The following is a 15,705-nucleotide window of genomic DNA, read 5'->3' on the forward strand; positions in this document are numbered from 1 at the left end:
CCTGAGTGAATCTGGGGGCTTCGGGGCTGGGGAGAACAATGGGGCAGATGGAACCTGGGTCTGACTGGAGGATTAGACTGGGTAGGGGCAGCATGGCTTACCCACCACTCTTCTCTGGCCTTCTAGAAGGGCTATGATTTTGAGCAGCTGGGTCTCTCCCCTGAGGATCTGGGCCACCCAGTCCCCATACTGCAGAAATCCAATAGTAGAGGTGATTCCTGTTGCAGATTCACGCACAGGTACCCGAGGACTGAGAACCAGAGCTTGAAACAAAGCCACCGATCCCTTCACCCCAGTAAACCCTTCTTCACTTTGGAGCCTGATTCCATCACCCCAATAAAGGAGCTCTTCACAGAACACCTGTAAGTTCGCCAGCACCTTGGATCCAGCACTGCCCATTTTCCCACAAGGACCTTTCACAGCTCTGACCTATAGAAACAATTTATTGCCGGGGGCAGTGGGGCAAGAGAGGCCAGAATTCTGCAGCCAGTTCCCACCCCACCCCACCCCCAGCTCCTACTTTACAAAAGAAATTTGTACAGCCACCAGTCCTCTATACAAGCCACCCGCACCCCCCATCTCACTGTACACAGCTGCCTGGCTCCCTCTGGTCCCTGGTTCACAGCAGGCCTGGGCCTGCGGCCAGCCGACCTCGGAGTTGACCTGAGCCCTGAGCTCGCCCTGGTGCTAGGCGCCAGCAGGCCTTTACCAGGCCTGTCCTCTCCTTGTGGAGTTGTCCTCTGCCCTCTCTCCCTTGGCGTGCCTCTTGGAGACCCCAGTGGGGGAGGGATGGGCCGTCAGCCCCAGTTCTGCTGGCTTTGCTGGCACTGCCACGGGCAGTGCCTGGTCACCATTTTCCCCTCTTGCTCCAGTCCTTGGGAGTGAAGTGCAGACACTTGGAGTCGATCCGAAGAAGCCGCTTGAGCATAGCCCGTTCGTGCCCATCCACGATGTCCTCCGACAGTGTGAGGATATACTGGCCCTGGACAGGAGACGGGGCCAGGCAGGTCAGCCCACGTGGGGCCTGCTCTCTGCACCCCTACACACACCTGTCTCCCCCTGCCTGCCTCCCTACCTTGTAGTAGTTGATGAGGTTGAGGTACTGTAGAGTGGAGATGACATCCTCCTTCTTGATGCTGGTAATTTCACTGATCTCACTGTGGGAGGGCAAAGATCAGGTCCCCTGGGGGCCTACATCTCCACCCCAGGCCCCCAGTAGCCCGAAGAGTGAGAAAGCCCGGGAACAGACAGGTCATGCCATGCACCCCCGGGCAGGCAGGGCCAGGCTCACTTGATGGTGATCTGCGGCCTCTCCCCGCTCTCTGACTTCAGCCCCATCAAGATCTCCAGAATGGTCTGGGACCAGTAGCTTCGGTAGGATAGGAGGCCAAGATCCGAGAGGGGCTTCTCAGGCGTCCCTGTTTTCCCTTCCACTTTGGAGAGTTCATAGCCTAAAGCAATGGAGCAGGAGGGGGTGGGTAAGCAATCACAGCGTTATGCGACCATCGTTTAGGAATGCAGGTTGCAGAGGTAGACTGCATGGCTTCCATCCTGGGCCTGCCATGTGGTAGTTCTGTGCCTCAGTTTCCTTGTAAAGGACTAGTGAGCGTACTGTTCACCTGTGTGCTGAGGGCACTGAGAGAAGTAGCTACAATCAACTAGAAGCCAGTGAGGGCTTACAGGTGGGATGCGGGGAGTGCAGAGAAAATGGTTTGTGGAAAGTAAGTGCCTCCAACTTGCCTCAGTCATACCAGACTCTCTGTGCCTGGATATGTGAGGAGAGAAGAGGGGGAGACCCCACCTCTGGTCCAGGCCTGAGGGTGCTTGCATTCTCAGTCAAATCAGTTCCTCGGCTGTGACCTGAGAAGCATCAGCTGCTCTAAGACCAGGCTGGCCTGACTGGATGGCTGGGAGGAAGCAAGAAGGGCGCCAAAGCACTTCCCAAGTCAGAGGGAGGCCATTCCTCAGCAGTAGCTACCTCTCCAGTGGCTCTCTCCCTCCCATTCTGACTGCTGTGCCCTCCTCTACCCTGCTGACCACTGGGCACTGGCAGGCAGTTCCTGGTGAGACCCTCAGGCTATACAAAACCCTGAGCAGTTTCACATCTCTTGGACAGTATTCATTTCCCCATCAGGGCCCTGAGATGTCTCCACTACTTCTAGAAGCCCTTCTTTATCCTCAGTCACAACGAGCCTTGTGTTGGATCGTAGCCCTTTCTCCTTTCCCCCTTCATTCATCTTTATCAGCCAGTCTGACCCTCTTGCCCAACTTCCTGTGACTTTCACCAAGCAGCCCGGTGGGGAGGACAGAGAGGCTTGTGCTTTGGAGAAAGGAAGCATGGAAGAGGGAAGGGGCACACTTGAGTTCTTACTCAACTTTGCGGGGAGTGCATGCAGAGTCCTGACAGATCAACTGCAGGCCACACTTGCCTCCTCAGCTGCAGGAGCTCCCAGCCCCTCCCAGTCAACAACCGGCCCATCCTCTGGAGCTGCCTGGAATGGTGCTTCTAGTGCCGTCTGCTCCTGCCGGGCACAACTGAGCACATTTCCCTGGTGGCCCCGCACACATCCCATCTCCACTGAGGGCTGAGCACATTTCCCGGGTGGCCCCGCACACATCCCATCTCCACTGGGGGCTGAGCACATTTCCCGGGTGGCCCCGCACACAACCCATCTCCACTGAGGGCTGAGCTCCAGCTAGACTGACTTTCAGCAACCTTCTGCTCTTCAGGCAGGTTTCCTGAGGATGTGACCACATCTTGGCATCTTTCTATACCAATAAAATTTCTCAGAACATGTCAGTGATCAAGTCAAGCCTCCAAGTCTTCACCAGACAGCTAAGCCTCCCTCATCTCCCGGGTCAGAGCTTGGTTATCCCAAGGGTGCAGTGAGTGGTGAGTTGAATGGAATGACGGTAAGAGGCTGGGAAGCAAGAGGGGGGCCTTGGGGGCTGATGAAGAGTTCATGTCTGATGAGGGGCAGAGGCCAGATCCCTGTGAGTCACGTTCGACGTGACATCTGCTGTCCCCAAGGCTCAGAGAACAAGTAGGGAAATAAACCACAGGTCCTTGCCCAGGAACGTGTATAACCGCACAGGACCAGACAGCTGAGCAGGAGTGGCTCACTCGGCTTCTGCCCGTGCCCTGGGCAGGAGCAGACAAGTCAGATTTGGGAAAAGTTGAGTGGTACTTAGAACCTTGGCCGAGGAACTATGAGGGGCTGAAAACCTAGTCCAGACGAAGAGGGCAGTCACCCCAGTACGGAGAGAACCTTGGGAGAGTCTCATCTTTATTTCTAGCCAGTTCCCCTGGTGACTGGACTGCACAGCCAGGGCTGAGAACACAGCAACCCGACATGTCTGTGTGCAGCATCTGTGCGTGAGACAGCGATGGGGCCTGGGCCTCCCAGGACCTGCCCCCAGCCCCCAGCCAGCAGCACAGGTACTCACTGAACTCGATCAACAGCTTGCCGTAGCCCCGGCGCTGGTAGGGAGGCAGGGTCAGGATGCAGGCCACGTTGTAGTCTTCTGTGGATTCCTTTTCCTGGAAAAGAGGGGCAGGTGAGTGTGAGGGAAGGGACCTAGCTCAGGGCAGGACTGAGGACAGCCTGGAAGAACACTCACCTTGGAGAAGTAGCCCACGATGTGGAAGCCCTTGCAGTCATACTCCGTCATGACGTAGAAGAGGAAAGGGTCTGTGTCATAGTACAGCGTCTTGTGGTCGAGGAAACACTTAGCCAGAAGACACAGGTTCTGGGAATAACTCTGCAAACGAAAAGGTCTGTCACCACCCTGGGTACCCAGCCTTGAGCATGGCCGTTGGGCCAGGGTCAGCCTGAAGCTTCTTTGTCCCCCAGGCTGATAGGTGAGGAGCCTTCCTCCCTGGGGCCTGACCCAGTCCATTGGTCAGTGTGTCCGGCGCACGGGCCCTTCTTAGTGTCCAGGAGCCCACGTTTCAGCTGTGTGATGGTGTTCAAGCACCCGCCCCCCGGTGAGCTGGGCAGGTCTACTCGTGCTCTCCATACCCCATCTAACTCTGGCCTGGAAGCCTCCACTGCCCTCTGCCACAGTTACCAGTCAACAAACTGATGTGTCCCCGCTAAGAAAGACTGACCAAGGATTACGAGAAAAGCTCTGCCTGTGTGACAGTCTTAGGAAACTGGTTGTCAAAAAAACAACACTCTGCAACCCCCAGTCACGTCTCTTGAGAACTGATCTGCTCTTCTACAACAGTGGTAAAGAATTCCGGAATTTGACAAAATAACTGCCTCAAGGGCTGCCCCAGCAAAATTATTAATCTTGCTACTTTACTTCTATTCTCACAACTTTCCGGCATTTCAGATTTGGCTTTTTAAGCACCTGCTGGACACGGCCATTTGGATACCCAAGCCCACACACTCAATACAGTTAACAGTGGTTAAGGCAGCACCTTCCTCTCAAGTCCCCCCAGCACCCAAGCAGGAGCTGTCCCCTGGCAGTCTAGGTGACTGCCTCTCCCTCCCCGCCCTCCAAGCCCCAAGAATGGAGGCATTTCACTTTTAAAGTCCCTCCAGGTTATGCCCTTCTTCCTCCCCACAGCCAGACTAAGGCAGGTTTGAAGCCCCAAACCTGTAGTGTCCCCACTTCCCAGCTGACCTCAATCCCACCACCTGAGCTCTGTCCCATGAGCCTTGCCTCATCCTGTCTGCCTTCCAGCCAGAAGAAAGGATCTTCGCCTTTTACACTGTCTCTGCACATTTTTTTGCATTTCACAGATAACGCATTTTTTTTACAAATTGAAGGTTTGTGGCAAGCCTGCATTGAGTCTATCACTGCCATTTTTCCAAAAGCACGTGCTCACTTCATGTCTGTGTCACATTTTTATAATTCTTGCAATAATATTACAAACTTTTTCCTTATTATATTTGTTATGGTGACCCATGATTCTCAATGTTACCACTGCAATTGTTTTTTTAGACACAACGCTACTGCACGCTTAACGGACTATGGCACAGCGTACATGTACCTTTGATATGCTCAGGGAAGCCAAAAATATTGTGTGACCACTTTATTTCGATGTTCACCTGATTGTGGTGGTCTGAAACTGAACCCGCAGTATCTCTGGAGTCAGCATCCATTCCTGCCCTTCAGAACCCACTGCCTGTGTCACGGCTCAAAGGTTACCTCCTCTGTGAAGCTTTGCTGTCCACCTCTTCTGGATCCTGATAACCCACCCTTTGTGTTTCATGACACATATCACACTGGGATCTATGCAGCCATTAGCATGTCTGTTTTCCCCTGTGAGCTCTCAGCAGAGATTTTGTCCAATTCACCTTGTACAATATCTCCCACCACCTGCCCTACAGCAGGAATGCAGTAAATGGGGTGAATGGATCTGTTAGCCACAATGGTCAGTGTTTTCCTGAGCTGAAAGAAGCTACTCACTCGACTCCCTCAGACTCCCGGCGACAAGGACTCCCCGCTGCCCCTCAGCCACTGACCTTGTTCTTACGTCCATCGATCTCAAAGAAGGAGATGGTGCCCTTTCGGTAAATCTCGTTGCCTGGAGGATGTCGCAGGTCACACTTGGTCTGAGGAAGAGAGGAGAATTAGGGGCAGGGGTGGGGGGTTGCTAGGAGGATGGCCTCCTGGGACCCCTCATACCAAGTGACGCTGCAGACACTTGAGGCTTCGGCCGTACTTGAGGCAGAACTCGCAGAGGTAGAGGACGGGCAGCGTGGTGAGCTCCTGTGGGTATGGAGAGAAGTACCAGGGCTTGAGGCGGTGCCGGCCCAGCTCGATGCACTCGATGTTCTTCATCCGGGTGACAATGTCGTCGTGGCTCCGGTCAGACACCAGGCTCCCAGTCATGCGAGGAGCTGACGGTATTCCATCTGAGCTGTCCTGCGAGTCCTGCCCAAGGCCGGTGGAAGACACCAGGTTACAGGAGACAATTCAAGCTGGGCACTTTACAGCTCACAGCCTTTCCACAGGTTTCCTTGTTCTAACCTAACAGCAAACCTATTGGGGGAGGTACTAAAATCCGTACTTTCCAGTTAAAGAAACCAAGACTTGGAAAGTTTTCATTTGGAATGTAGAAAAAATCACCCAATGCCTGATCTGAACCAGCTCCGCCTCACTCCCAGTCCCACCAACGCCATCTCTGCTCAGCACCCCTTGTTCATTTTTAAACTAGTCACTAAAGTTTCCGCCCTGCCTATGTCCCTCCCCTCCTTTTCATCCAGCTTCCCTCTTCTTCAGACCTACCTCATCAGTGCCCAAGCAATTCGATTTTCGCTTCCGCCCTGGCTGAGCTGCCACTGCCCTACGGGCTGATCCATTCTGCAGGTGAGAAAGTAGGAATAGAAAACATAGCTGTGAAATGAGCCCAAAAGGGACTACCAGAGGTTATAAGAAGGGGAGGGAAGAAGAGATGGTTTGGGGGACTCACCTGGGGAAAAACCGAGGCTGGGGCTGTCTCGCTGGGCACTGGGGTCGCTGGTGAAACCACCTCCACCTTCCGTTTCTGCAGAAAGAAACCAGGACAGGTGGGTCAGAAGGTAGAGAAGGTGGGACCTGAGAGGAAAGCAAGGTCCCTGGAATTGCTGAGGGTACCGTTGAGCGGTGGTTGGGCTGCAGGCAGGAGCTGGAGGAGAGCGGCTGGTCGGGCTCGCCGCCGGGAATGGCCTCCCGCTCCTTGGGCAGGTTGAAGCGGAGTGTGATCTGGACCGGGATTGGCAAGGTCTTCCCGCTGGCCTGGGCGGAGGCCGGCTGTAGAGATAGGTCCAGGGTCTTCCTCTGGGGCGGGGTTGGTGGTGGGATCAGGAAGGGGAGTAGGGCTGCCCCCTCAGCATGGAGTGATCAAACCCCACCCTCTGCCCTTTCAAGGACACAGGAACAGCCACTGGACTCTGGAAACTACATCTGCAATTTGGCCCCCATCCTTCACAAGCTGAAGCCAGGGTGGGAGGGCACAGCCTCCAGCCCATCCAGGAGCCACTGAGGCCAAGAGATTTGAAAAGTAGGAGGCAGGAGAGAGGAGGTGAAGTAGGGGACCTACTCACCACCTCTCTCTCTGGAGAGCCGGGGCGGGACCCAGGAAGTCCGTTCTTGGTGGGGGTCTTGGCCTCTTTCTTGGGGAACTGGATCTTCTTTAGGTCCAGCCGCTCGTGGGTCACCCATTCATCCAGGCGTTTGTTGACTGCAGCAGTGGGGATGGCTCAGGAAGGAGTGCCAGAGGCTGCCCCGCAACCCTGCGGCCCCACCTCATCCCGGCCCAGAACTCACAGTCAATGTAATGGACGTAGAAAAGCTTCCGGCCACTGATGTCCTTCACGCTCAGTATCTCAGCCAGGGCTGTGGGAACAGCAGAGGCAAGGGCCTTAGACAGACCAGGCCATGAGGCTCCACCCTCCTACGACCTGAACTCCACCACGAGGCCCGATTCCTAAGCCCCAGCACTTGGAACTGCTCGCTCAAGCCCCCGTTAGTCACCAAGTGCCATCCCCTCTCCAAGCCCTGCCCGGTCCCTCACAAACGGCTAAAAGCCACGCCCCTCCTGAGTATCTGCGCCCCGCCCGCTCCAGGATTCTAGAGGCCCCACCCCCTCCCCTGGGTTCGGTTGACTCTCCCCCGCCCCTCGCCCTCAGGTTCCTTAGCCCCGCCCCCCGACGTCACTCACGCCACTCATCTTCGTTGTCTTGGTTCCGCCGCAGCACGGGCAGGCGGCAGCCCTCGATTATCTCCCCCTGGGGAGACAGCGCGGCGCCAGGGTCGGCTACTGGGGGGCCTCGGGCTCTACCCACCTCCCCTGGCTCCCTCCGCCCCGCCCCGGGCACCGGACTCACCACCTCCGCCATCTTCCCTCCCTCCACTGCCACTTCCGGCCCCTCTGGGAGACGTCACTTCCGGGACTGAACACGTTGTAGGCCCGGGCCTCCCCGAAGCGGCTTTACGAGCGGACACTTGCGAGACATCGCCGCCCAGCTTGCTGACGGAGCCGGCCCGTTTGGCTGCTGGGGGAATGGTGTGTTTTAAGTCTCAGGCCAGGTCCTGGGTGGAATCCCCACAACGTGCACAACGATTGGAGGAAAACTGAGTCCGTCACGTGACGCTCACTGGGTGCGACGCCGGTCACGTGGGACTGGTGTTAGTGCTTTGAGGGAGGCCGGGCTGGGGCGTCTCCTACTGGCGTAACGATGCGTCGCGGGGAGTGAACTGCGCGTGCTCGGCCGGGAGTTGGGGGGCGGGTCTGGAGAAGTGGCCGGGACTTGAAAGAGTCAACGCGTCGCTAAGTTGTGGACTTCATTCCTTAGGGCTGGGAGTCACGGAAGATTTATGGGTTTGTTGTTTTGTATAATAGGTTGCTAATTATAAGAGTAATTACAACATTTTTCATTTATACATTCAACAAGTGCTTAGTTAGCGCCTACCATGTGCCAGGCCCTATTCTAGGAGCCTGGAATACATCAGTGAATAAAATAATCTCCTCCTCCTGGAGCTTGCATTCTTGGAGGTTGGGAAGAAAAAAAGAGGGGTATAGATAACAAACAGTAAATATATTTTAAAAATAAATTATCTAGTCTATTAAAGAGTGATGGGCTTCCCTGATGGCGCAGTGGTTGGGAGTCCGCCTGCCGATGCAGGAATTAAAAACCCTGCAAGGTGAAGGAAATGGGCAGGTAGGCAAACTGTGGTGTGCAGGCCAAATCCAACCCTCTGCTAGTTTTCCTACAGCCAGTGGGCTAAGAATGGTTTTTTATATTTTTTAAAGCTTGGGGAAATATCAAAAGAATATTTTATAACACATGAAAATTATGAAATTCAAATTTCAGGGTCTGTAAGCAATGTTTTGTTGGAGCATAGCCACACTCATTCATTGACGTTTTGTCTATGACTCCAGCCACATTAAAACTGAATAATTGGAACTTCCCTGGTGGCGCAGTGGTTAAGAAGCCGCCTGTCAACGCAGGGGACATGGGTTCCAACCCTGGTCCGGGAGGGTCCCACGTGCCTCGGAACAACTAAGCCCGTGCGCCACAACTACTGAGCCTGCACTCTAGAGCCCACGCACCTAGAGCCCGTGATCTGCAACAAGAGAAGCCACCGCAATGAGAAGAATGCGCGTAGCCCCCACTTGCCGCAACTAGAGAAAGCCTGCGTGCAGCAACGAAGACCATAAATAACCATATGGTCCATAATAACCATATGGAACCATAAAAAAACAAACAAATAAAATGGATAACTGGGACTCCCCTGGTGGTCCAGTGGTAAAGAATCTGCCTCACAATGCAGGGGATGCGGGTTCGATCCCTGGTCAGGGAACAAAGATCCCACGTGCTGTGGGGAAACTAAGCCCTCATGCCACAACTACTGAGTTTTCATGCCTCAACTAGAGCCTGCGAGCAGCAAACAACAGAGTCCATGTGCTCTGGAACCTGCGCACGACAACTAGAGAAGAGAAAAAAAACCTGCATGCCACAACTAGAGAGAAGCCTGTGCACTGCAAGGAAAGATCCCGCATGCCGCAATGCGGCCAAATAAATAAATAAATATTTTTTAAAAAGAAGAAGGAAGGAACATGGACTTCTGTTTTCCAAATGTATGTGCTATGTTTGTGCTTAAAAGATCCAGATCCATCAAAATGCTGGCTGAATTCAAGGTGGGGGTAAACAAGCATTTCCTCTAAAGTGCACTAATGATGTGTCCGTGACCTTGAGGGCTGAAGATGTTTCTTCTGGGTAAGAGCTCTCGGGCTGGTGTGTTTTTCAGCGGAGGGTTGTCATTGCAGGTGGGCTGTGACCAGGCCCATGACCTTTGTGGAACATTCCCTGTCACAGGGTCGTGGAAGCAGTAACTGGTTCCCAGGAAAGACCCCGAGCCAGGAAAGGGGCCGGAAGCTGAGCCCCACTGGGCTCAACAGCTCACTCATTTGGGAAAACAGACTTGTGCTCTCCTTTATATCTCAGGGGATCTAAAGGAAAACAACTACCCAAGACAAAAGTCAAATATTCAGAATGACACCTTTTCGGCCCAGTGAAGGCTTAAAAAAAAAACAATTCAAGAACACAATTCATTTTCATCATCTCTGGTTTTCAGAGAGGGCTTTTTAAAAAGTGTATTTGCTGTACCCATTAAAATCATTTTCTACAAACGGTTACCATGAGCGGCACTTTCTGGGGTGGGACAGGTGAATGCTGTTGTGGGGATGTGGGGGGAACAAGGGTAGCAGGGGCCTGTCATAGAAGGGGGTCTTGGCTGTGGGAGAGAAGGTTCCATAGCGTAAGCCTCATCCTACCAGCCGAGGGGAATTTTATTCTAAGAGAAGTGCATGAGGAATGGTTGCCGGTGTTGTTCTGGATTGACAAGGTGTTAATTTCTCGGTAAGTTGTAACTTTAAAAATAAAAAAATTATTTGTGTTAAAAAAAAAACCCAAGGGCTTCCCTGGTGGCGCAGTGGTTGAGAGTCTCCTGCCAATGCAGGGGACATGGGTTCGAGCCCTGGTCTGGGAGGATCCCACATGCCACGGAGCAACTAGGCCCGTGAGCCACAACTACTGAGCCTGTGCGTCTGGAGCCTGTGCTCTGCAACAAGAGAGGCCACGACAGTGAGAGTCCCATGTACCACGATGAAGAGTGGCCCCCGCTCGCCACAACTAGAGAAAGCCCTCGCACAGAAACGAAGACCCAACACAGCCAAAAATAAATAAATGAATTAATTTTTTTAAAAAAACCAAAAAATCAAAGTGGGGGTAAGGACTGCTTGGCAGAGAGTCCAAGGCTGCAGGCCCAGGTCTGGGAATCCTCAGCATGGATGGCAGCAAGGGCAAGAAAATGCCCGCTGGTCTAGGTACTTGGCTGGCCCTCCCAGACTTCAGGGGGCACTTTCACAGATGTGGGGGTGAGAGAAAGCCAGACTCTGTAGGGCTCGAGGGACTGGAAGCAGCACAAATACACAATTCTTTAGGGTAGTTTGAGTTTGCGTGAAAAGTTAAAATGACTCTTAGAGGAAAACATAGGCAGAACACTCTATGACATAAATCACAGCAAAATCCTTTTTGACCCATCTCCTAGAGAAATGGAAATAAAAACAAAAATAAACAAATGGGATCTAATGAAACTTAAAAGCTTTTGCACAGCAAAGGAAACCATAAACAAGATGAAAAGACAACCCTCAGAGTGGGAGAAAATATTTGCAAATGAAGCAACTGACAAAGGATTAATCTCCAAAATTTACAAGCAGCTCATGCAGCTCAATATCAAAAAACAAACAGCCCAATCCAAAAATGGGCAGAAGACCTAAATAGACATTTCTCCAAAGAAGAGATACAGATTGCCAACAAACACATGAAAGAATGCTCAACATCATTAATCATTAGAGAGATGCAAATCGAAACTACAATGAGATATCATCTCACACCGGTCAGAATGGCCATCATCAAAAAATCTACAAACAATAAATGCTGGAGAGGGTGTGGAGAAAAGGGAACCCTCTTGCACTGTTGGTGGGAATGTAAATTGATACAGCCACTATGGAGAACAATATGGAGGTTCCTTAAAAAACTAAAATTAGAACTACCATACGACCCAGCAATCCCACTACTGGGCATATACCCTGAGAAAACCATAATGTTCATTGCAGCTCTATTTACAATAGCCAGGACATGGAAGCAACCTAAGTGTCCATCGACAGATGAATGGATAAAGAAGATGTGGCACATATATACAATGGAATATTACTCAGCCATAAAAAGGAACGAAACTGAATTATTTGTAGTGAGGTGGATGGACCTAGAGTCTGTCATGCAGAGTGAAGTAAGTTAGGAAGAGAAAAACAAATACTGTATCCTAACACATACATATGGAATCTAAAAAACAAAACAAAAAAATGGTCATGAAGAAAAAAGAAAAAAAAAGTTAAAATGAAAACAAAAAATTTTTTTAGCTTTTTTTTGGGGGGCCACACCTCACAGCTTCTGGGATCCTAGTTCTCAGATGAGGGATTGAACTCAGACCGAGGCAGTGGAAGCGCCATGTCCTAACCACTAGACCGCCAGGGAATTCCACCTTTTTTTTTTTTTTTTTTTTTTATTTTTTTTTTTTTTAAGAAGAGTGATTGGAGGGGAACCAGAGGGGGCTGCAAGGATGAGGAAGGACGTTTCTATAAGACGTGCATCAGTTGGACATTCTTGGTTGTAAATAACAGAAAACAAAGAATAAACTCCGAATAAACTGGAGTTCTTACCTCCCTGGAGCTGGAGCAGCTCCAAAGCTGGTCAACTCTGTGGCTCAAAGATGGCACTTTTATCCACCAGCTCAGTCCGTTGGCTTTATTTTCAAGGGGATTCCCCTTAGGGTGGCCCAGTGCCCGCTGCAGCCGCTGGGCCACACGCTTCTGCTTTCACACCTCCTGTTTCCAGGCATAAACGCCTTCTTGGCATTTCTCAGGAAATTTGTGTTTTGCTGAATCCTGAGCAGGGCTGATTTCATGGGTGTAAGACCAGTGCAGTTGCACAGGGCCCAGAGCTTAGAAGGATCCTGCACTTAGTTTAATGCTCCATTGTTGACATCTTAAAAATTCTTAATTTTTGAACACGGGGCCCCACATATGCATTTTGCACCAGGCCCCACAAGTTTCATGGCTGGACCTGATCCTGAAAAAAATCAAGAAAAAAAAAGGATTATAATTCTCCCTCAACAGTTAAAGCTTAGCAATCCACGTGGAGACGTTACTACTTCAAAAGAACTCACTGATGTCAGGTTAAAAGCAAAAGCAGAAATAGGACTGTGAAAGCCAGAAGTCATCGTGATGAAATTAGTCTTGCTTCTTGCAGCTGTTACCATTTTGTAAGTGTAGGTTTGTGGCCCTGATAACAGTGAGTCAGTCTTTTTTTTTTTTTAAGTCATGGTAAAATATACATAACATAAAATTTACCATTTTAACCATTTTTGAGTGTACAGTTTAGTGGCAGTAAGTACGTTCACTGTGTTGTGCAATCATCTCCACTATCCATCTCCAAATCTTTTCACCATCCCCAACATAAACTCTGTACCTGTTAAAACACTGACTCCCCACCCCGCCCTCCCAGACCATGGGAGCCACTATTCCACTTTCTCTCTCTAAGAATTTCACTGCTTTAGGTACTTCATACAAATAGGATCATACAAATCTGTCTTTTTGCATATGGCTTATTTCACTTAGAATAATGTTTTTAAGATTTGTCCATGTTGTAGAATGTATCAGAATTTCATTCCCTTTTAAGGTTGAATAAGATTCCGTTGCATGGATATACCACATCAATGAGTCATTCTGGCAACTAAAATATAAATTAATAAACTTATATACAAGTATTCTTTATACAAAGTTTGTGAATGGTGTTCAAGAAATAATGCCTTTTGGAAGTAAAATAAGTTCTTAAATTGGTCATTTCACCAAGGGATTCTGTGTAGTACTGCTAATCTTGCTGGAAGATTCAAATGTTACTTTATTCAAATACGACCCAATAATGTTCACAGGAGTATTCCAGTATTTTAAATATTCACTATAGGCTACAGTTCTTTGTGAATACTTTAAGACAGGGGTCCTCAACCCCTGGGCCATGGACCAGTACCAGTCCGTGGCCTGCTAGGAAACAGGCCACACAGCAGGAGATGAGTGGCGGGCAAGTCAACAAAGCTTCATTGTATTTACAGCAGCTCCCCATCACTGGCATTACCGCCTGAGCTCCGCCTCCTGTCAGATCAGCTGCGGCATTAGATTCTCACAGGAGCGCGAACCCTACGGTGAACTGCGCATGCGAGGGATCTAGGTTGTGCGCTCCTTATGAGAATCTAATGCCTGGTGATCTGAAGTGGAGCTGAGGCAGTGATGCTAGCACTGGGGAGCGGCTGCAAATACAGATTATCATTAGCAGAGAGGTTTGACTGCACAGAGACCATAATAAATCAATTGCTTGCCGACTCATATCAAAACCCTAACAGTGAGTGGCAAGTGACAAGCTGCATCTTACGGAGTAGATTGGACATAAGCAACACACTTCAGGTGTCACTGTCTCCCATCACCCCCAGATGGAACCATCTAGTTGCAGGAAAACAAGCTCAGGGCTCCCAGCGATTGGGCTCTACTTATGGGCTCCCATAATGATTCTGCATTATGGTGAGTCGTATAATTATTTCATTATACATTACAACGTAATAATAATAGAAATAAAATGCACAATAGTTGTAATGTGCTTGAATCTTCCTGAAACCACCCTCCCCCCGCATCTGTGGAAAAACTGTCTTCCACGAAACCGGTCCCTGGTGCCAAAAAGGTTGGGGACCCCTGCTTTAAGAGGAGAAAAAAAAAAGTTGTGAAAGTTATGTAATACTCCAACAGGAAACCAGAAACTGATCTGAAATCTGAATTAACAGTATTGATTTCAACAGCAAGGCCAAAATCAGGACTAGCAGATAAAATATTTTCCTCATTAAGAAAGCAGATGAGGGACTTCCCCGGCGGTCCAGTGGTTAGGGCTCCGAGCTTCCACTGCAGGGAGCAGGGGTTCGATCCCTGGTTGTCGGGGAACTAAGATCCCACAAACTGCATGGCCAAAAAAAAAAGAAGATGAGGAGATGAGCTTTTACAAAGGAACATATACACCCAAATTGTTGAAGATGTTTGTGGACACCATTTTGACCAAGGTAAATGCAAACTGAAACGAAGGTTTTTACATCTGGTCTAGTTATGAAACAGTTATCAAGAGTATCAGGGCAATGAAAGCTTTGTATGTTTTACATTGTCATTTTAAGAATGATAACTTCTATATTAAATATTTCTTTTTTTTTTTTTTTTTTTTTTTGGGAGCGCCACCAGGGAAGCCCCCAATTTCTCCAGTGCCCAAAAAGGTGCCTGCACAAAAGAGGCTCTCAGTGAACATTTGCTGGAGGAATGAATCTGACCCTACAGTCGCCCTGTGAATGGGTTAGGTGCTGTACCCATTTGACAGGTGAACCACGAAAGCTCAGAAATCTGAGGACTTAACCAAGCCTCGGAGCCAAGCATTAGCAGAGACACCATTCAAACACAGACCCTTCCTTCCAATCCACTATCCAAACCCCTGCCAGCCCTGCTCCTGGAAACCCAGAGCCAGTGGGGCAGGGACCCTAGGAGCACAGACTGCACCTCAGCAGAGAGACTGGGGCCGTGGTCTGCGTGGCTACAGCAGTGCTGCCGAGCAGGTGATCCTATAAGAACTGTGTGCCACCTTAAAGGTTATGTGACATTTTCTTATTCTACTTCACCATAGTGGACTTGCATTGTTGTTATCAGGTAGCATTAATTGGTGTTTGCTCCATTTGTCCTAATAAACACACTTTGCAGGTCAGGCGGTCTTGTGAGCTGTAGGGTTAACTTGAGCTCTACCTAGAACCATCCTGAAGATGGAGGACTCGTGAAGGCTTTTCAGAATTTTTATTTCACCCCAAATATATATATATATATATATATATAGCTTAAAAATATTTCTATTCTCAGATTAGACACAACCATTATAAAGCCCTATCTCCTGCAGTGTCACCATCCGTATGGGCCACATACAAAGTAGCTAGCAGAGAAAAAAGCCATTGTCCACCCTTCAACATCAGCTTCAAGGATTTGGGCTCGAAAGGTGTTAATAAAGTGTTTGCTAGGGGAAATGGGTCTCTGGTCAGGCTGAGCAATCTCTTTCATGGTGGCACCTGCCTTCGATT

At 50.1% G+C, this 15,705-nt stretch overlaps 2 protein-coding genes across 6 annotated transcripts in view; one reads left to right on the forward strand and one right to left on the reverse strand.

Annotated features, from left to right (window-relative positions):
• Window positions 1–366, forward strand: part of RNASEH2C (ribonuclease H2 subunit C) — a 1,272-nt gene extending 906 nt beyond the window's left edge. The window contains exon 4 of the mRNA XM_024749202.1: window positions 228–366. Coding sequence (XP_024604970.1) covers window positions 228–254 — 27 coding nt within the window. The 3' untranslated portion in view covers window positions 255–366. The remainder of the gene's footprint in view (window positions 1–227) is intronic.
• A 444-nt stretch (window positions 367–810) lies between these two features.
• On the reverse strand, window positions 811–8,104 carry KAT5 (lysine acetyltransferase 5). Of its 5 annotated transcripts, none has more exons than XM_024749198.1 (14): window positions 7,824–8,104; window positions 7,658–7,724; window positions 7,264–7,332; window positions 7,041–7,177; window positions 6,592–6,774; window positions 6,428–6,502; window positions 6,244–6,318; window positions 5,641–5,889; window positions 5,478–5,567; window positions 3,622–3,762; window positions 3,448–3,541; window positions 1,292–1,451; window positions 1,076–1,157; window positions 811–982 (listed from the first exon to the last, which is right to left on the reverse strand). In XM_024749198.1, exons 1-14 carry the CDS (start codon window positions 7,833–7,835, stop codon window positions 848–850), a joined length of 1,569 nt encoding a protein of 522 aa, XP_024604966.1. In that variant the 5' UTR covers window positions 7,836–8,104; the 3' UTR covers window positions 811–847. The 5 variants fall into 5 exon arrangements, with proteins under 5 accessions (XP_024604966.1, XP_024604967.1, XP_024604969.1 ...); XM_024749199.1 differs by having other exon boundaries at window positions 6,592–6,747; window positions 7,824–8,101; XM_024749201.1 differs by lacking the exon at window positions 6,592–6,774 and having other exon boundaries at window positions 7,824–8,099.
• Between the last annotated feature and the right edge of the window lie 7,601 nt (window positions 8,105–15,705).

Source organism: Neophocaena asiaeorientalis, unplaced genomic scaffold (genome assembly GCF_003031525.2).
Source record: "Neophocaena asiaeorientalis asiaeorientalis breed wild unplaced genomic scaffold, Neophocaena_asiaeorientalis_V1.1 scaffold43, whole genome shotgun sequence".
Lineage (NCBI taxonomy): Eukaryota > Metazoa > Chordata > Mammalia > Artiodactyla > Phocoenidae > Neophocaena > Neophocaena asiaeorientalis.